This window comes from Glycine max, chromosome 6, assembly GCF_000004515.6.
Source record: "Glycine max cultivar Williams 82 chromosome 6, Glycine_max_v4.0, whole genome shotgun sequence".
Classification (NCBI taxonomy): domain Eukaryota; kingdom Viridiplantae; phylum Streptophyta; class Magnoliopsida; order Fabales; family Fabaceae; genus Glycine; species Glycine max.
In genome coordinates, this window is record NC_038242.2 from 12,861,349 (window position 1) to 12,883,326 (window position 21,978).

At 31.8% G+C, this 21,978-nt stretch overlaps 2 protein-coding genes across 2 annotated transcripts; both read right to left on the minus strand.

Moving 5' to 3' along the window:
- Positions 1-1,368: 1,368 nt before the first annotated feature.
- LOC100818098 (beta-galactosidase 10) lies at positions 1,369-11,332 on the minus strand. The gene is made up of 19 exons (XM_006581723.4): positions 11,069-11,332; positions 10,889-10,984; positions 10,478-10,590; positions 10,233-10,299; positions 10,013-10,105; positions 9,748-9,891; positions 9,402-9,490; positions 8,397-8,502; positions 8,190-8,277; positions 7,927-8,045; positions 7,633-7,797; positions 6,957-7,153; positions 5,759-5,868; positions 4,636-4,745; positions 3,778-3,885; positions 3,543-3,653; positions 3,217-3,431; positions 2,340-2,676; positions 1,369-1,771 (listed from the first exon to the last, which is right to left on the minus strand). Exons 1-19 carry the CDS (start codon positions 11,225-11,227, stop codon positions 1,661-1,663), a joined length of 2,538 nt encoding a protein of 845 aa, XP_006581786.1. The 5' UTR covers positions 11,228-11,332; the 3' UTR covers positions 1,369-1,660.
- A 2,381-nt stretch (positions 11,333-13,713) lies between these two features.
- Positions 13,714-21,978, minus strand: LOC100818637 (beta-galactosidase 6). The gene is made up of 18 exons (XM_003528016.5): positions 21,591-21,978; positions 19,850-19,945; positions 18,693-18,805; positions 17,735-17,801; positions 17,555-17,647; positions 17,303-17,446; positions 16,777-16,871; positions 16,431-16,536; positions 16,124-16,208; positions 15,931-16,049; positions 15,676-15,840; positions 15,397-15,578; positions 15,160-15,251; positions 14,971-15,080; positions 14,753-14,860; positions 14,476-14,583; positions 14,203-14,348; positions 13,714-14,015 (listed from the first exon to the last, which is right to left on the minus strand). The coding sequence occupies exons 1-18, from the start codon at positions 21,756-21,758 to the stop codon at positions 13,859-13,861; spliced, it is 2,154 nt and encodes a 717-aa protein (XP_003528064.1). The 5' UTR covers positions 21,759-21,978; the 3' UTR covers positions 13,714-13,858.

A 21,978-nucleotide genomic window follows, 5' to 3' on the forward strand; every position in this document is an offset into this window, starting at 1 on the left:
AAATACTGCAGTTTGACAGCATTTGCCTTTAGATCTATTGAGTATTGATTTGGAATGCTCTCAAATACTGTGACATCAGCTTCAAGTAATTGGATCTTTTGAAAAGAAAATCATTTTTGGTTTTTTCAATTTTGTGGGGTATTGGCTTCATAGAGTGAGCTTTATTTTTTTGGATACGGCATTACATCAAATTATTGCTTGGTGTTTAGGTTTTATGATATGAGTTGGTGAGAGTGGACCTGTTACATTTCACTCAGTCTTTATCTTCAATGTGAAGACTTCTGTTATTTTGATATAGCTTTCTCTTCTCACTTTCTACCACTCATTAATTTAACAGCCTTCAGGGTTTCAACATCATTAAGAATCCTTATTCCTTTTTCTGCTAGTTGATTTATTTGAATCCTATAAATTGGGATTTAGTTGCTTGCTTCTTCCAAATTTTTTAAAATTTTGGATTGATATGTCTGGGAGACCAGTATTAGTTTTTTGAAGGGAAACTTAATTGTGCATTTCAAAATCGTAGTCTCCTTACTTCCAGGGTTTTAAGGAGCTCGCTATAGTACTGCTTTAACGATAGCAGCCCTTGCCACAGCGTAGTGGCGCTGTGGGATGATTCACTTTCTCAAAGAATTCTATCGTATAGCCAAAATTTCAGTTTGAAAATATGAACACAAATACAAATCGTAACGGCCAGTTATTTTAAATTACATTTAGTAATCAAACTTATTTTTTGGCCACCTATAGTTTTTGTACTCCTGTTTAAGATTAAAACTGACTCAGACCGATAGATGGTATCAGAAAATCAATTGACTTAATATATTTATGACTAAATGGTCAATTTCGTCCTTAAATTTGTAATTCATTATCACCTTCAAACTAAGGAAAATTCAAATTGTCTGAAGTTTCATTTAAGTACTTGAAATTAACCTCTTTCATGTTGGTCCCTAAACTTGTATTATTATGATCACTTAAATTCCTGGAATAGGGACTAAAATGGAAAAAAGAGTTAATTTTAGGAACTATTTGAATTTTTAAGTTTCAAGAACTAAAATGATATCAAGATATACAAATTTAGGGACTAAATTTGCCATTTAGTCCCATCTCCAAACATTTGGGGATATAGTAATAGCCTTAGTGACCAAAAAGTATTTTTGTTTTATAAAATACATAAATCTAATCAAATAAAAAAGGCTAGGCTATTCTGACTATCGTGAATTCTGTATGGGAAATATGACTTGTATTTGTGTGTTTCACCAGCTTACTTATATTTTCGCACAAAACGTGTAGGCAAAATCTAAAATGAAAGTTAACTCCTCATATGAATAATGAATCAAAACGTTACCACAAAGGTTGTTTCAGAGCGTCGTGTGAATAAAATGCATTGATTCTCAGTGGCTAACACACCCATGTGAAAGCCAAATTGATTAATAGATATCGTATTTACAGCAGATTTCTCTGCCATAAATTATATTTGTACATTAGAGACCTTGCTGATAATATTAATATTAATATATGCAAAATTTTCTTCTGCTTTTTTGATGTAGCCAAGCTGGTAAAATAAATGGTGAGATGCAATGTTCCTCCGGAATCGACAATAATATTAATCAACAGCAGTCACAAAGTGACGAGTCTCTTGCACCGGAGTTCGTTAGTTTATTATTCAACTACAGACTGCTTCCACTGCAAGTTTCCTTGATAAACCAGGACACAAGTTGCTTTTGAAATTCTCTTCAGTTAATTTTATGACACAGTCGTTTTTGTTTAGGCACGCCTGCAACACCAACAACAATGTTTATAAAGATCTATCAATATTATAATCCTTAAAAAACAAAAGAACAAACGAAACGAATAATTAAAACATTACATTTCAATAAAAGAAACAAGGAACCTGCATATGCTAAATCTTCACTTTAAATATCAAAGCAAGAAACAAGGGATGGCCATTTAAATAAAAGTTCACTTGTGAATATGATAAATTCATGTAACAAGTATTTGAAATAACGGACATTGAATCCAATGTGTGACTCATGATGTCACTTTGGTACGGATGAGGTTCATGGTTCAACCTCTTCCCACTGAAAACATACCATGTGAGGAGGAATGAAAGGTAATTACCAGCCAAGAGGTAGTGTTATATTAATTATGAATTTGTGATAAGTTCCTTTAGCAATTATTTATAATGCACACACAGCAAAGCTAACAGGATTGCTTGCACACACAAGCCCATAAGCATCAAGACATCCTTTAATTGTGAGATTAATTTTGAAAATGAAAATATTAATAGATACTAAGGAGAGAAAAACCCATATGCAATACAAAAAAATTGCAAAAAGACATACCTTCTCAACAATTGTGCTAGAATTGGGATCATGGCAATCTCCCTTGAGGTAAGATCCACATGTCCCAGATGGGCTTCCAAAGCTAGCAAACTTCACAGCAGATATACGAGTGTTACCGGGGCATGCCAAACGGGCAAAAGGAATGTTTTTGTTACTCTGTATTTTATCTTCACCCTGAGAAACGAGTGCAACAGAGGGGTAATCCTCAGCAACAAGGGCACAAGCTCCAGATACTTTACGTCTCACAAACTTGATCTTTTCTGGATCTCCACCTTTCTCCTCAAAAAGAACAAGAATATTTCCAGATGGCTTGAACCAAGATCGTGGAACATGGTACCTGATACATAGGAAATACAGAATGTTTTTATTAAAACAAGAATGGTACGTGACTCTGAGACCTACAAAATAAATTGTAGTTCTTTAAACTTTATGATGAATCATGAATGCTTTCTAGTTTATACTCTAGACAACTTGTCAGATTTGCAAATGATGCATAAGGAACTACAAAATAAAGTAAATAGTAAAAATCTACTATGGGTTCTAATTCATTATAGAATTTGAGGACAGCCTAACGAACAGTTAAGCAAAACATAAAGAACCTACTAAGCCTTGTCAATTATCTTGTAAAATAAAGAATCTGCCAAGTATAAATCCTGCACCATCAATTGCATCGATTTGTAAACAATCCTATTTTAGTATTTTAATTCGCCTATTACTGCTGGTTATGATGAGGGTTGGCACTTGGCATAAAATTTTCAATCACTTTTATACTAGTTAACATATCAAAGGTAAACTTTTTCTGCATATGAAATAAAGGAAAAGACTGCACATTTCAATTCATCAATTTCATGGAAATCATTATTGTCCATAGTTTTACCATCTCTGTGTAGGTTCTCCACAACCAGTGTCACATTTGTCAGGATTGAATTTGCCTCTGTAATCACATTCTTTCACACAATCTTCACTCTTGAATTCACTTTTCCTAGGCCAATATCTTCCTATTTCTTCTCCATTTAACCAGGCTAGACCCTTTCCCATATGCAACATATCCAATCCAACTGGCTCATCCCCAGGTGGAGCATCTACAATAGCCTGCAAGGCCAAGAATTTTAAAAGATACTTCACCATAAAACACAAACTAAATGAAAGATGTATTGATAATTTCCATAAACTATGGGAAAAACAACAAAGATCATTCATTACCTTGTACCATGTCAATGGCTGCATTTTTGGTGGTTCTGAAGTAGATGTCCAGTTCACATTATTCAACCCATTTCCCTGGTATAACCTTAGATATTCTCCTTGGACTCCAATCTGAGAAAAATAATATAAATTTCCATGCTTAATACCACCATCAAGGGTCTATAAAATATTGAGCAGCATTTCAGAGATAGTGGGGGATATACATTTTAGGATGGTAATGCAGAAGAAAAAGTACCTTGTAAGTCCAGGCATAAGAAGACAAGTCTATTGTCCCATTGTTCAGTCCCTTGATCTTCACACTAGTTAGTCCTGCCCCTACGAAGTCATAAAATGGTCCAGCTGTCTAAACATAATGAAAAAAATAGTATGAGAGGGGAATGAGAAAAATAGTTATAATATACTTTAATATTCAAATTGCCCATCATTAATTATAATGTAGTTATATAGCTCAGCACATTTTAAAAAACCAAGGGTCAATATCAGATTTAGATCGTTTAAAGTCAATATATCTTGAGGTTAACAGAATTCAGTTTAGTTTGAAATACGAGAAGTCAATTATAAGCCTTATATAATTTGAACCTCATATGATGAAATACACGCAGAGTGATAAGGGTAGTGATTAATAACAAATACATCATAAAAAACCAAGTAAAAAAATATACTGGGAAGTACAAAAATAAATTATTTCATAAATGGGATATATGGGATTTCATATTATGAAATAAAATCATTCAAAATTCTAGATAAGATATGGGCATAGATGGCATTGGCACCATATACCTAGACCTCAGACAGTAATATGCAGATGGGGGTGACGTCATTGGAAAATAAATTCTATTACCAGCAAAGGGTTTAATATAAACTTAAAATTCCCATTTTTGAACTCATGCCACCTATTGAGAAATTTGTATTTCTTAGGAGTTATAATATAGCAATTGCTTAATTTCGTAAGAAAAATTGCTACTGGTGTATCTCTTTCCAGGATGGGGGTCTAATCTTATTTGTTTTGGGTGTAAGCCTCATTCAGCATAAAAAATAAAAAATAAAAGAAATCAAGAAAATGCATGCTCTAATTCTAAACAGAGGAATTCACCTGTAAGCCAACGGTCAAGCATAGCAAAGCAATTTCATTTTTCCCTGCCCTGAGGGAGATGGGATTCTTAAAAGTGAATGGTGCATGTGTACCATTTCCAGAACCAGTACCTAAAAGACAAAAAGTTAAACTTATTTGTAAGAGCTTGTGTTCATATTAGTTCATGACTTTACTCATCAGTGTTGAAATTCAATAGTTTCCAAATGCATAATACAAATTTCGCTTTCAAACAAAAATGAATGCATCTAACAGAATTGTTTCTAATGTATGACATTGACAAGACAGATGAATGCTAGTAACTAATTGGCACCGCAAGCCACAGATATTCAGACTTCGAAGTGATTAGGTTGGATCAACATACAAAAGGCAAGTGAAAATTTGTTTCTTTTCCTTTATTTTCTTTTATCTTATTTCCTTTTCTTCCTTTTTTTTTAGTTTTGAATAATGAATATTTATCCACTCAAGATAAATGCGAAACAAAGGCTTGAATTTCTTAATTACTTTCATAAATTAATATATTAAAATAATATATTATTATGGTTTCACTTTCATGTAATAAGTACTGTCATGTCATTTCTGTCAGTATTAAAATGCCTGTGTTTAGATTTGCACAATAAATACAAGACATGTTAAATAGCAAGAAAGTAAAAATATATTTTTGCTAAGGAGACATAAACCCCTATATTCTCATTGGTGATTCATAAGCCAGGGAAGCAGCCAATGTCCAAATTACATAGCACCCCTTGAGGTTTGACAAGATTTCAGACTTTGTATTAGTTTCAGAAACTAAATATAACTTCCTAATTTTAAATTAAACACATTCCACTGATGTTAAAACTTAAAACAACAGATTTTATATTATATAATTCTGAAAATAAAAAAGAGAAACCCCTTTAATTTCATTTTGCTTCATGGGATGTGTATGTAATTAATTTTAAGAAATAACATAATATCCTTAACACTTTGCAAGGGAAGGACAATACAATTGCCAAGAGAAGACAAGGGAACAAGTGGCATATGCTGAATTTCATAATGATCTACATTTCTCATTAGACCACACAATAATAATTGATTGATTAATAAAAATACAAAGTAATGAATTTATTATGTATCAGAGGATAACCTTCATATTCCTGATTCACAAAAGCATGGAGAGCATGACCCGTGGATTCAATTAGAAGAACTGGTTTGTTTCCCTTCTTTAAGAACTCTTCATTTTCACTTACAAATATACTGCCATCAACAGAAAATTGAGCTTTAACCACAACATATATACTTTAAAATACAATTTAATTTATTATACAAATTAATCTATTACACTGTATACCAATGAGTTTGTAATTGATTATGAAACGAAGAAGCATCCATAATATAGCACACATCCTAATTAAAAGCATGGCAAGTTGGCAACCCTCCTAGGCCTTTTGAAGAACACCAATTCAGATTCATAAAATATATTAGAATCCTATGGTCTATAGCACACTGAATGTCCAAGTAGAGAGATATTAAGCATGTTTGTCAAAGTATACAGGGAAGGATAGGAGCATAAAAAGAAAATTTATACATAGTAACAGAAAATCATGATAAGAAAGTCATTGACATCCAGATTCACTTGTTGCCTTCAGCAATTTTGGCAACTAGTAGAATGAAAACAAGGGAGAATGGGGAAATCAAAACTTTTGATTTTAACTGTCGGGAGCTGCAAAACTCATTAAAGGCTACCTCTGTTTGAATCTCTTAGATTGCTAACTATTTCATAATAGTAGTCCAAATAAGTTGTATGCTGTGAACTATCCATGGTTTTTTCAATTGGAAGCTGCCATACAGTATTATTCACCTAACCCACCCAAATTAAGAAAAAAATAATATATCAATCACAAAAGAAAAAGGGAATATTATCAATGATTTATGGATAGATTTTCAGTATTGAATGTAATTTACATTCTCTAGTTCTTCTACATGACAATCCTACAGATACACAAACATATTTAAACACAAAATACTCTAATATTACCACAGAAAGCGTACAAAAAACAGAAAATAATCTAAAACATTATATAATTTTAAAATAAACCTCACCATGCTTTGACCACATCAAAATGTTCATTAATATTTTCTTGATCAATGATGCAGGTATAACTGTACTAGATAAATTTTGCATAACTCTGTGAACATCTACATTTCTATAGCAATTACTTATCAAAGTAAAAAAAAAAATATATGATTCCAGTGCAATATTATCCATGGGTACATGTTTCAATCTTTTATCCTTGTGATTCATCAATATGTGCACTTAAATGTTTTTTTATCTTAAGAAATACCTTGTTGTATGCCACAGGTAGTCAGTGGTATCTTTGGTAGTATTGATGAGATCAACAAAACCATTTTTGACAAAGTCTGCCTTCCCCCAGATTCCTGGCTTCTCCTTCACTATGTCCCATTTAAAAGAATTTACAACTTTATCTGATTGCTGCAAACTCTCGGGAACCATTGCAACTACACTTGTCTGGGAAGTAACCTGTTGAAGATTTCATGACTAAACAGATCAATACAAGAATATTTTGTTACATTTATTAAGAACTTATTTATTATGATTACAGTTATCAGAAAAGGGGTAATTTATTAAGATAAACTTTTATTGTTGAGAAAGTTCTCATTATGGCAGTGATCTAGGCCATGCTGCAAGTATCAATTTCAGTTTCATGGGTTGCTGCTCGCATACATCAAAACTTTAACAATGGTAATCATGGGATTGATATCATTTTGTCTAGGTGTATGCCAAATTCTGTTTTTATCCATAACCAGTAAATTTTTCATTTATTTTAAAGAGACCTCAGACCAGAGTTCCTATGTAATATTTGACATCACTAAAATTTAGAGCAATGTTGAAATTAAAACTAAGCCCCTGATGATGGCTTTTATTTTATGTGATCATTAGACAAGATTTACATTATTAAGAAAAGACGTCAGCGGAATGCAGGAACAGCAATAACATACCTTAGCTGTGTTGAATACTACATTCTTGCAATCAGGAAGAATGCTAACCGACCAAGCTGGCAAGTGAAATGATGCATTTCGAAATTCCACAGTCTTATCATTTTTATCATCAACGTTAGAAATAAAGGCAGCACATGCTCCTGATGAGTCAGTATAGACATCAGCCTGCAATACAGTGGTAAACACATGATGGCTTATAATTCCAGAGAGCACATATTTGCTTATCATAACTGAACAAAAGGCAATCTATTTGTACTAGCAGTGAAAGTCAAATGTTTGAAGGAAGGAAAATACCTCCACAGAAGGACCAAGGGAGATATTAACTGATTTACCATTAAGCAATACGTGCTCACATAACTTGATAGCTCTGTGAAGTTCCTTAAGATGTCCCCATTTAGGAAGTCTAGGTAACCCTGTTATTATATGATAAATTTATTAATCAGTAAACTTTAGCATTGATTGTAAGAACTAAGAACAACCTTTTTCAAAATACAGTAGAGAGACCTGTGCATAAATTACAAAATAAGAAAGTTAAGAACTTTAGTTAGATGTCTTACCATACTCATCCACTGGGGCATCATAGTCATAACTTGTAGTAATGAATGGACCACCTGCTGTACGCCCAAAATTTGTTCCTCCATGATACTAACCCACATAATACAAAGAGATCAACATAAGAGAAAAACAAACTAGATATGGCAAATCATTCAGATATGTTTTTTTAATGGTATTTACTACAATCATAATAAATTAAAAAAATGTACCATGTAGTAATTATGTACACTTCCACCTTTCTGGAAGAAACGAGCAACAGAAAATGCAACATCTTCTGCTGGCCTGTGAGGATCTCTGCCCCCAAAAGTTTTAAACCTTAAAATAGTAGAAAATCATAAAATGTGAGATACACTCCCTATTGCAAGATCAAAAGTAAATATTAGCTTTTGTACTCTTTTAACTCCTCTATCTTGTGGAAAATAGAAGGGAAAAGAAAAGCATCAACAGTTAAAGTTCTAAATAAGCTGAAAAGGCTAAATTTTCAAAATTTGCATATTTTTATTATTTGCCTAGGTCTAAGTCTAGCAGATTCACTTAGTCTATCTTCTAGCCTTTTGCACAAACAGTTTTTAAAATCCATGAAGTATATTTTCAATGATAACACATTCAAATTTGGCAATTTCTAAAACTTGTTTAAAATGGTATTAAGATGGAACCAGTTACACAGGTCTGTATAGAAACAAAACAGTTGAAAACTTTGTTTAGGTTGGTCCAAAACTAATCCTAATATTGAATTTATATATCAAATGTAAGAGATTGTGACTATTTCAACTCATGCTTATTGACCATTGCTTGAATGAGTCATCCTTTCAAGTATATCTTATCCAATGATAATTTGTATCTAGCTAGAGGAGAGAAAAATGGAGAAATAAAAGGAAGAAAGATTAAAAGAAATTGTGTTGGACTTTTTGAAAACTACTTTTTATATCAAACTTAGTTCAGATAATTAGTTTCCTAAAATTTAGGAGACGGACAAACACCCCCAAATATTTTGCAATAAAATAATTTTCTGTTTTACTTGATACATAATAGTCAATTGAAAAAGGATAAAGATAATTTCTGAATTATGCCCAACAAATAAGATAACTATTAGCAGACACTCACCACAAAGTATTCCCATGACAGATACATTATCACATGGTAAAATGGACATTTTTATGCAAAATATGAATAATGGACTACAGGGAGAAAAGGTTTAAAGAGATCCAGCATACCATCCAGGCCAGTTCTCAGTCCAAATTTTGGGCCTGTTTGGAGAAGTGGGTGTAAATTGGTCACAGTAGAATGAATTGCATGTATCAATCTGCAAAAGAATCAGGAATAGTCAGGTTTTCATGTAAATGTGACCAGCTACATAGATATTTAAAAGAAGAGAAAAAAAACTTTATTTATATAAACAGTAGAAAAAGTTAAGAATTTTGAAGCACAGGCAAAATGTATATTATAACATTTCCCACTTATGATTGGAAGTTTTAATTATCTTCTTGCAACAAGCACTACGAATCTAAATTTAACTAGAGTTCACAATGTAATGACATCTCTAAGAAATTATAATCTTACCACAGGATCTGGAGCATCCCATTGTTGGCACATTATCCAAGGGACACCTGTATTTTGAGAAACAGCCATCTTTGCAGCCCACAAGGCATATTTCTTACCATCCTCCTTATAAAAATTTTCATAGTACCCATATTCATTTTCTATCTGCAAAATTGTGAAGAAGCTAAACAAAGTCATTGGATTGGATATGTTTCAAGGACAAAGTAGACAAGCACATTGAAGTAATGCACCAAGAACAAAATGAAATGTTTAAGGTTATACTTGCCTGGGCTAAGATTATGGGACCCCCTTGTGAAGCAAAAAGCTTCTCTTGTTTCATAAGGTTCACTATGTAAGTTGTAAACTTCTGCATATGATACTGAACCCCAAGAAAGAGCAAACAAAGTTAGAGCGGTCAAAGCTATTTAACAACAAATAAATATATAAAAATGGCATTTATACTGTTGTATGAGTTACAGTTCATAATTCAAAGTCCAAATACATACCATAAAAGGCTGATTGTAAGTCCGGAATACCGTGCCTGGAACATAATGCAGCCATACCGGTACACCACTGTAACATATAGCTATGGTTAAGAATTATGAAATCGCGATCAACTTAGTAAAAGTGGTTAATATGAATTAATTCCTCCAACATACACTACTGAAACTTATAGCTCAGTTTAGTCTCTTACATACCACCTCTCCTAATGTTGCCAAAAAAAAATAGCAAAGATGATGATGGGACTCACCCAAAATTCCATTCTGCAGCAACAAATGGGCCTATTCGAAGAATCAAGTACATCCCAGCCTGCTGAACAGTCTGGGCAAACTTGACCAGATCAAACCTTCCTCCAAAGTAATACTATACAACAAGTGAGAGGGGGAAAGTCTTAAAAATTTACATAACACTATAAGCTTTAAGAGTATCTATCTATCTTACAACTAATAAACTTCTCAATAAGTGGAGAAGAAAATAAGAAAGGCAAAATGAAATGAACTTTACTCATAAGTTAAAATGAACTTATGTATTTCAGCTTTTGGAGAAGTAGGTAGATTAAAGAGCTTCTATAAAAAAGTTAACATTTTTATTTCTTCTCCCATGAGTGCATAGGGAGAAGTTTATCAAAGCATGGCCTATGTATTGCTTCTAAATTACTCACATTGCCTGGAGAAAGCTCATGGCCATTCCAGAAAACATAGGTTTCAATCACATCTACTCCTCCTTCCTTGGCTGTTTGAACAAGACCAGGCCACATCTGCCACACAAAAAAATCAAATAACTGGTTAGAGAACTATGAAGTACCACATCGGAGAAATAAAAAAAAAAATATGGTGGCTACCGCGGGAACGCTGCGTGGGTAATGAATGGAGGCAGAGATAAGAAGTTTCCGTTGGGCATCAATAATGAGGGAGCGACCGTCGTAGCTGACATTGGCAGATGAGGCCACTGTGAATGTGACCAACAACAACAGTGAAAGTAAACACAAACACAGTTTCATTTTGCTTAAGATGAGTGTATGTGTTGTTGGGCTTTTAATAAATAAAGGGTGAAAGGTGTTGCTATAGAGTTAAATGAAAGACATAGCATGTGTTAATTATTGAGCGTCATGGTCATAGATACGTTATTTGTTTCTATTAAGGTCACCCAAACACGATCACCGATTCGGACACACACGCATTGCCCCTGCCAGCTAATAAGCAACTACAGTACAATAATTCTAAACCTCTTTTTTTCCTTAAAAGTTAAACATTAATTACTGTCTTTTGATTAAATACTTAAAAGACAAATAAAATTATGTAAATTTCTTTTACGAAATCATTCCATCATAATACATAAATATGATAAATTTGTTAATTTTTTTAAAAAAATTAAAATAATTCAAATAATGATCTGTAATTTGATAACAGTCTAAAAGTAATTTATATCTTCAAGACATAAATATTAAATTTTATTTAAAAACTGAAAAAGAAATTTTTAGAATTTGCTAAATTGTGTTGTTATAATATAAAATAAAATAGAAAACAAAACAAAAACAGTGTCTATATATATAATAAAACAAACAAATTTCCATATCAATTAAATAAGTAATTTATTTCTAAATTAGTTAAGTAAAATCATTTTATCAAACTTATCTAATCAAACAAATTTATAAATTCGTTGAATAACTTATAGGTTAATTAAAATGACTTATCTTTAAATATATGTATATTATAAAAAAAATGGCATTTTCTTCCTCTAGTAGAAGAAATACTTTCAGAAATTTAGTGTCAGTGGAGACTGAGTTCCATAATATAAAGCTATTTTTGTAATTTGTATCATCCTGAATGTCAAGATGAGGAGGGATTTATGGATTTGTTCAGAGCAGACATACAACAGTTTTTAACAGTTGATTCAAGTCCATGAATCTGGATTTTGAGTTTGATAATTATCCATGCCTAAACTTTGAACTTTTGACACAAAAGAAACACTCACCGACATTCTTAATTTTGTTTTATTCTGAATAATACCAAAAAGACGGTGCACGCTCGGTCACACTTATCATGCCCGTGTTAATATAAATTTTTAAAAATTTAGATTTATAAAAAAATTAATTTTACATAAATAATAAATAAATGTAATATACTTTATAACCAACAAAGATTAAAAGTCTTCAATATACCAAAAATTATCTCACAATAAAAAAATAATACATAAATTAATGTTGTAAGTATGACTATAATATACTAACATCATTTTTAATAGTAGTATTGATTCCACCATTTTCTTGTCTATTAATAAAAAGAATTGTTTCCAAAATTTGATTGGTCCTGAGAAACAATAACAATTTCATGAATATCAGTCTCTTCATGATAGTAGTATTGATTCCATCATTTTCTTGTTTATCAATTAAAAAAAAATTGTTTCCGAGATTTGATTAATCCAGAGAAAAAATAACAATTTCATGAATATCAGTCTCTTCAAATAGACCTCGGTCTATTGTCTACTAATATCCCACATGCTCACCCTTTTATAACTCTTATTATTTCTTAAGAGAATACAAAAATATGTACAAAAACTAAATTGTTCATGAAATTGTTATATCCAAATTAAATGTTAAGAAAACTCAACATATATCCAAACAATACCCATGTATAACTAAAATAAATATCCAACTTATTGCCATATCCAAAACGGTTCAGGTAAGTGAGATAACGCAACAGATAGATTACACTAGAGTCATAAATGATCAGCAATAAAAACAAAACAATTAGAGTTAATTAGGGGACCCTCTTAATTGGGAGTGAAACCTGTGGAGGATTAATTAGATTAACTAGTGTCTGCGCAAACATTGGGGTCATGACAGCGTTAATTTAACATGGATCCAGCATATCTCTGTTGCTCAACAGCCTGACCAATGTTTTCGCAACTCACAACACCCACGTTCCTCTTTTTATACCACTGATATCCTAACATCGTCTTTTTTATTCATGCTCGTGCAAACTTCGAAGATATCCTAAATTATATTACCACCTATCTATCTGCATCAATGTGTTTTAGACGGGTGTAATAGCACATTTTTTTATGGAGCAGTATAATCCATCTTTTATTGCAAGTCTTCTAATGTACTTTTTATAATTAATTAAAATTTATTAAAAATTATAATTATTAAATTATAAGTGAGAGTCATTAAATAAAAAGAATATAATTTTATAATTTAATAGATTTTAAGAATATATTATTTTTTTTGTTAAACCCAAATATCCTTCAGTCCAAAAAGTACTGACTAATTTCTCAAAATCCATAAATCTATTTAAGGAATGATTTTTTGATTTTTTTTCATAGGCGCACATCAGAAATCAAACTTCTTATCGCATTCTTAAGTGAATCAAGAATATTCAGAAGGTCAAACCAGATCTTTTTTACAATAAATAACTATCTCTTGTCACGTAGATGGATCCAAAGAGTATCTAGATCACAAAGAATCAATCCTGATCTGCGCAGAGGTTTCAAGAATCAAGAAATATAAAATATATTATCATCATGAGTACAAGCCAAGTTATAAATGTTCCACTTCCCTGCCCAGAAACGAAACAGATTCTGTATGTATGTATGCTGTACTTTTTTTTTTCCCTTCTATCTAATTATTAAGCTAAGCAGAAGAGGGTAATGATAATTTAGAAAAGTTTTGCTGTAAATCTGTGACTGAAACAGTGTCCAAGGAGATACCAAGAGGGTTCCCACCACCTTCCTCTAGCAAAACCAAAACGTTTCCAGAGTCTTTAAGGAAAGACCGAGGCACGTGATACCTGTGCCAACATAATACACGGCATTAATTAGTCCATCGTGATTCTAGTTAAAGCGTCTCTCTCATCTTTTTCTTCTTTTCTTTGTTCCTTAATCTTTATACAATAAGATATAGAAAGTATAAAAAATATCATAAGTTAATAACATTGCAAGTTGAAACTAATGGTGCTGGGTGGGGTTGTTACTTACAGTGATTGTGAAGGGTTGCCTTTGGAATCATGAAACAAGATCCAATAGCGACCAATGCTTTCTCCATTTACCCAAGCCTCACCTTTTCCCATTGAGCTAAGGTCCAAAACAACAGGGTCATCTCCCTCTGGTGTGTCAAATGTAGTCTAGCAATTCAAGTTGCCATTAATCATTACCACACTTCTATAATACAACTAAAAATTTAATTGCTGAAACTTTAGTGCTAGCTATATTAATTTAGAAAAAGGAAAATAGACCATTAAGAAAATTTACCTTGTACCAAAAAAGCGTTTGTTCCATAACATTCCCCAGTTGACTCCATCCAGTATCACTGTTATTTTGCTCTTTATATACTTGTAATTGCTCCCCCATTAATCCAACCTATAATGCATGAAATGGGTGGAAAAAAATTTGACACCAATTCATTAGGGATGTGTAGTATGATGTGAAATATATATGAGAAAACTTAGACTATTAATTAAATATAACCAGATGATAGCAACCTAACAATTTCAAAAGGTAGAAGAATTGGTGAAATTAAGAGAAAAACCTGATAACCCCACGTAGAATTGGTCAAATTAAGAGACTCTTGTTCGCTGCACTGAAGTTCCACACTGATTAAACCAGCGAACCTTCTTTCGAGAAATGCCCCTGAATCCTTTTATTAGAAACAATCTCAGATAATCTTTAGAGTTAAATATTACAAAGACAAAAGAAAAAACTTATATGCATTATACAATAATTAATCATCTCCTTATAAACATTTACCGGAAGTCCAACCATAACGCTGAGTATAGAAAGGTTGTTTGTCCCTTGATTTACTGTAACCGGGAGCTCTAAGGTGAATGATTTCACATCATGATTTCCATGTTCCCCTCCTAAAAGATTTAGTTAGAACAAAGTAGTAAATTAATCATTCAACTAAACATTGGATAAATTTTGTGCGCATTTAAGTACCTATGTATGTGTTGTTCACAAAAGCATGGGCAACATGAGCAGCAGACTGAACACTAAGTGTTGGTTTGCTGCAAGATAAATTATATTCAAACCTGTTCACAAAATCAATTGCTTCAGTTTTCAGTTTAAAGTTTATGAGCAATACCAATGTGATATAAAAATGAAATAGATATATAGTAATAAATGGCATATACATTTGACAGAATTTTTTGCAAGAAATGAAGCTAGAAAACTAACCTAAGAGTATACCAAAGGTAATCTGATTTATCTTTGGTTGTATTCATTTGCTCAAGTAATGAATCCGATTTTAATGAGGTATTATCAAAGTTTGAAATGACATCTTGGAATTGTTGCCAATCATCCACTGAGCTAAAGTTTTGTTTTGGACTTATGATCCTTCTGTTGCTTGTTGTATTTACCTATAAGCATAAATATAATATAAAAAGACTATACGAAACAAAATTGACCAGATTTGGTGTATATATAATAACTAATTTTGACTAAGCAATAATTTACATTTGCAGTGCTGAAAGTCACATTTTGACAATCTGGTAAGATGCTTATGGACTTGGGGAGCAATTCATATGAGCTGTTGCGGAATTGCACAGTAGCCTTATTATCTCTATCATTGTTTATAAGGAATGCAACACATTCTCCTTTTTCTTCTTCAAAGACATAAACCTGATCAAAATGAGGAAAAACTTTAAGAATATTTAAATTATGGTTAGTGCAAGTAAACCTGTTGGATAAAGGAAATGCAAGAGCACTCACTTCGAGAAGTTGACCTAAAGTGAAGTTCCTCTGTACTCCTTGTAATAATGTGGTAGAGCAAGATTTAATTACTTCATGTAACTGCTTGAGATGTCCCCACTTTGGTTGCCTAAGCAAACCTAATAAGAAAATTTGCTACATTTATAAACTTCAATTGAGATGAGGTGGTAAAATAATAATTTTGTACACTTACCATATTCATCAAGTGGGGCTTGATCATAATAGCCTGTTATAACATAAGCTGAGCCCGTTCTCCCAAAGTTGGTTCCTCCATGGTACTAAGTCAGTTTGCATGCAAACAACGTTAATTAGATGCATACATTTTTGATTAATTAAGATGGTTCAAATTTGAAAAGGGTTTCCTTGGGTGGCACACAATGTCTTGTGAAAATCTTATATCTGTGACTTAATTGGAACATTCATATGCAAACAGATAAAGCTCAATTAATTTGTTTTGTCTAGTTCTAGCAACAAAAGACAGAGTTTCAAAGTAACAATACCATGTAATAATTGACATAGCTTCCATTTCTTGCAATAAAAAGGGTGACATGAAATGCAATATCTTCAGCAGACCTTATGTATGGCAGTCCACCATACACTTGATAGCTTCAAGCCACAGAAAAAAAAAAGGAGTTAATAATTGAAAATGTTTATCTGTTATTTTCAAGGTAATAAAAGTTATTGAGAAATGCATAAAAAAAAAGTTATTGAAGAAAAATGTTTCAATCACATTAACATAAAAATGTTGCATGTTCTCGTGCTTCATACATCTTTCACTTTTACATTTGATAAATTATGTGGCATGACTTGACTAGAAAATTGGACGTAGGGAATGGAGCAACTTACAAAGATGTCCAGTTCTCAGTCCACAATGCAGGTTTATTGGGGGAATTCGGTCCGGTAAAAGTTTCTCCGCATCTCATGCCATTGCATGTGTTGATCTGCATCAATAGAAAAACTCAAGAAATTAAGGAAAGAAAACTACTATTATTGAAAAATCTTCCAATCCAATTGCGTGTAGATAGTATATGGCTTAATCTTTTTGTCTATATGTTTTTTTTTAATGTGTCTACTTTAATTCAGACTTTTTAATCTTACTCATTTTTTCCATGGCAACTTTTTTAAAATTTGTTTCATCTTAAATTATTTATATGTTATAATCCAGCAGGATAATTTAGATGGAGATCCATCATTTTAATCATATATAACTAAAAAATTGGACTAAATTAAATATGAAAATGCATATGTACAAAAAAGAACTATTTAATTAGGCAACATTTAAAAATAAGTATTTATTTTTACAAAAATGTGTATAATCATTACTCTAAAATTAACATTTATAAGCAAGTGACTTGGGCTGAGTAGAACCCACCACAGGATCAGGAGCGTCAGTTTGCTTGCACATAATCCATGGTACGCCAGTGTCAAGGCCCACTGCCATTTTTGCAGCCCATTGAACATACTGTGATCCTGCTGTGCCAAATGCCTTTTGGATGTTTTGGTATTCATTTTCAATCTTGCATTATTAAATACATAATTAGCACTCAAGGAGGGGGGAAAAATACCTCAAACCGAAATAAATAACATTAACAAGTTATTTGACATTGAGAGGAATCATATGTACCTGTGACAATATAATTGGGCCTCCTTGCGAAGCATATAGTCCCTCTTCTTTCATCATGTTCACAATTTTTGTTGTAAAATTTTGCATGTAGAACTGAATTGGAATACATAAAGAAAGAATTAAAGACATTATAATGTACTAATATAAGTGTGGCAAAGACCTTGCTATAGCTCAATGTACCTTGAATGGTTCATTATCCGTCCGGTAGACAATGCCAGGTACATCATGTAACCAGAAAGGGAATCCCCTGCAAAAAGTTATCAAGCATGTATTAATTTAGGCGAGAAGAGATTACATTTCTATAAGGTTGTGTTCTATTAAGTTGATTATGGTGATCCAAAATATATGACCGCAAGAACCATACGAAAGATTTTATTATATGGCGTAAGCATTTTCATAAAAAGCAGCTCGACCGAATTCAAATAAAAAGAATGGATTAATATTTTTTTAGATATTCATATGACTGTAGGAAATATTCTTAGTCGTTTATTTATACTAATCTCCGTTAAAGATGTGAAGGTACTCAAAAGGTATTTTTTTTTTTAACTAATACTCATAAGTTAAGTTATTCCTTTCTAACTATGTTTTTCTCTATATACAAAAAAATAAGATTTAAATTTTTTACCACTTCTTGAAGGAATGTCAGTTCATCATCATTGCAACTAATAAATAACTTATTAATAAATAGATTACTTTGATTCTTAATTTCTTAATTATTTCATTTAATTTTTAATTTTATAAAAAAAGTTTTTTTAATCATTATCACTTTTTTTTACTGTCATTTCACACATATAAAATAAAGAGACTAAAATAAATGATATATTACAAATTTAAGCATTTAAGGAATACAAATTTATACACTGATAATTTAAATATTTTTATATTATTATTAAAAAAATGATGTCATGTATAATAAGTTTATAGATTTTTATAATAATTATTTTAAAGTTCATATTACTTGTTACTTCTATTTTAACATTATAAAATAAATGATACTGACATAATTTAAGCTCGTATTAAAATAAAAGAATTATAAACTTACAAGTTGAAATGAGATTTGCTGACCCAAAAAAAAAGTTAAAATTACATTTTAGTCCAAAAAAAATGCAAAAACAACTTTTGAAGGAAGGGAAAATACCCGTATGTCCATTCACTCTCGATGAAAGGTCCAATCCTGAGGCAAACATACAGCCCTTGAGCTTGGATTTCCTTTATGAATCCCACCAAGTCATATCTACCGCTGAAATCATACTGCCATACGCATTTACACCGTAATTAATTAATCACTTTATTTTAAAATACCTCATGTTTAAATTTTTTCATGAAGATAGAAAAAAAAAACAATGTTAAGATAAGTTAATTAAATTATCTATATTATTATTAAGAATAGTCTCATATCGGATAATTCATGAACATGATAAGTGTTTATATAACTGGGTAGACCACCTTCTTATGAATTGGTTTTTAAGGGGATCTTTCGGATTTCTTTGCTTCATTATAAAATTTAATAATTATATTTTGATTCTATTACATTAATTATTTATTAGGCATAAAAATGAGAAGGAAAAAAAATATTTCATTAGTCTTAAAACTTAAAACTTCACTTTCTTTTTGTCAACCAAAAATATTAAAAGGCAAAAAGTACTACCGCAACCCTAATACATAATACACAGATCCATTAGAGTGTAGAGTTTCTACTCATTGAACTTGTCACCCCTCAAACAGCGTAGACACAAAATGCTGACCAACCTACAGCCCCCATTCTATATCTATAATGACATTACAACCTCTTCAAGCATTTATTTCATTGGGTACATAGACCACTCATACGTAAAAAGAACTACTCTTCACTTTATTTGAGAATCACACCAAGATCTAATTAAAACTTAACACAAGTTCGAGTACATATTCAAGATTAGGGACTCATTCTCGAAAGCATCACTTATTTTAAAATGCGAGTATTCGAACGTATACATACAGATGTGTGTAATAATGTAATATATTGGGTTTGTATTTTGTTTTTTCTTTCAAAACTACACTACCGTGGAAGTAATTTTTTTTTTTTTTTACAGAATATAGTACCTGAATTAACCCCCGTTCATATTGAGATTGTGTATATTTGGAAGGGTGGTTTAATATTTAGCACGTATAAGAAATTAAATTTTACCTATTCATCAAGAAAATTTTCCATATTCTTGTAGTATTCGTTTCTTCTCAGTTATTTTTCTTTGTTAAATGAAGAAAAACAATATTAGCATCTAATATGAGTAAATGATAGTATGAAAGTAGAAATACCATTCCGGGTTGGGGCTCGTGTAAATTCCAAAACACATAGGTCTGAATCACATCTAGTCCTCCTTGTTTTGCTTTCGCTATCAAATCTGGCCACATCTGCAACAATCCTTTAATTTGTCAAAACTCAAAAATCCTTACCTCGTGTCCTTTTCTTCATATTTTCTTTTCCCTTTAAGCAATTCATATGTAGCCGTTAAGTCTACTCGTGACAAACTTATGGATGCCTACTTGCTTATTCCCCAATGCACCATCTCCTCTTATCTCTCTCTCTCTCTCTCTCTCTCTCTCTCTCAAATTAAAGATGGTTTCTTTGAGGAATAAAAAATATGAATTGCATGAACAACATAACTCAAGATACTAAATACTCATTAACAATAACTTTACAAAATTCAAACTAGATTTGATCAGTAGGTACTTAATAATGTACCTAGCTATCTTTAAAATCGATAATTGACCTCTTCTACTTGAATATACTGTAGTCTGTATATATACATATAACAAATGTTGGTCTCGTGGGATATTTGCTAATGCACATATATATCGTACCCCCAAATGATTGCACTTGTGAGCCCAATTAAACTTGGCAAACCAACCAAAAAGTTTAAGGAAGAACCTGCTTTACCATTTATGCATTAATATATACCCGTGATGCAACAGTAAATTTGCAACTGTAAACGGTTTGGTTCTGCGGTTCAAAAGAGATTGCATGCTATATTGCTATCTACAGGACAGCTAGGTTAGTTGAACAAAAGGGCATTTTTAATTAAATGCTGGAATCATTTGGTACTACTACTAGTATGCATTACTGGCAGAGACACAGAATGTGGAGTCTTCTGCTTGTCACTCATTTGGAAGAAAATTAAATCTCATATTAAGATGATGGAGATGGGACAATGTTTTCAAAATAAAAATTACATTAGGAGATTAATAAACAGGAGGATTTTGGAAGATAGTGAAGTAATGAAATGTCTTAAAATGCAAAATTTGGAAAAGGAATTTAAAGCTTCGAGTTTAATACAAAAATTACTGTATGTAATCCTTTTGTTTTATTATTTTTCTTAATCATCCAATTTATTAGTATTAAACGATTCAACTTTAATTTCAATACATCAATCACTTAATTATTTTTTCTCTTCTTTTAACTTCTCATTTGTTTTCTAACATTTTCTTTCAACATTCAAAACAACATAAAACCACATGAAGGCGAAATTATAGCTCACAAGTCTACAGCTACACCTGGTGCACCTTACCTACCCAAAAATGCAAAGGATGTATGAGCTCCTGTTTTCATAATTGGACTATATACCTGCTGCTAATTAAAGCCAATTACTAATTAATTAATAAATTGATCATTCATTAATCAATTAGTTTATGCATTGTTCAGACACAAGAATCAATCTTCAAACACAATGTACCAAAAACAAGACACAAGAATCCAAAAAATGTGGCTTCATGTACATATGTCCGTGATACCCGCTACTTTTATTAAGGCCAAATGTTCTCAGAAATCATGCCACAATGAAATGTACTCATAAAAGAAGAAATCCAGTTCATCCACTAGAAGAGATACATGAATGCAGAAAAGACTTGAAATGTGCCTATGATAGTATAGAGTATAGACCATGTCAATGAGATATATTCCTCATCATTCTCTGATGAATAGAAGAAAATGAGAATGGAATCAGAAATTACTCAGTGAAAGACATGAATGACACACACAAAGAGTGTTTGATTTAATTACCTGAGGAGTGCTTCGAGGATAATGAATTGAACCAGAGAAGAGAATTTTTCTCTGGCCATCAATGATGAGAGATCTTCCATCATATGTCACCTCCTCAGCTTCAACGCCAAAACCTTCCCTTATTTTCCACAAAACCAACAGCAACACCAAAGCCACCCACTTCTCCATTTTTCTGAGTTTTATCTCCCTCTCTTATACCCTCTCCGAGAGGCACCGTATATATATGTATGTATATATAACAAATATGCAGCAAGTGTGAATATATTTAGTCTTTTAGGACTTATGAGAGAGCTATTATGGCCAAAAAATGAAAAACAAATTAAGCGGAGCAAGCCAAGAGGGAGAAACTTTGTGAGAGTCACAATTGAAGTGGGTGACCAAAATATAT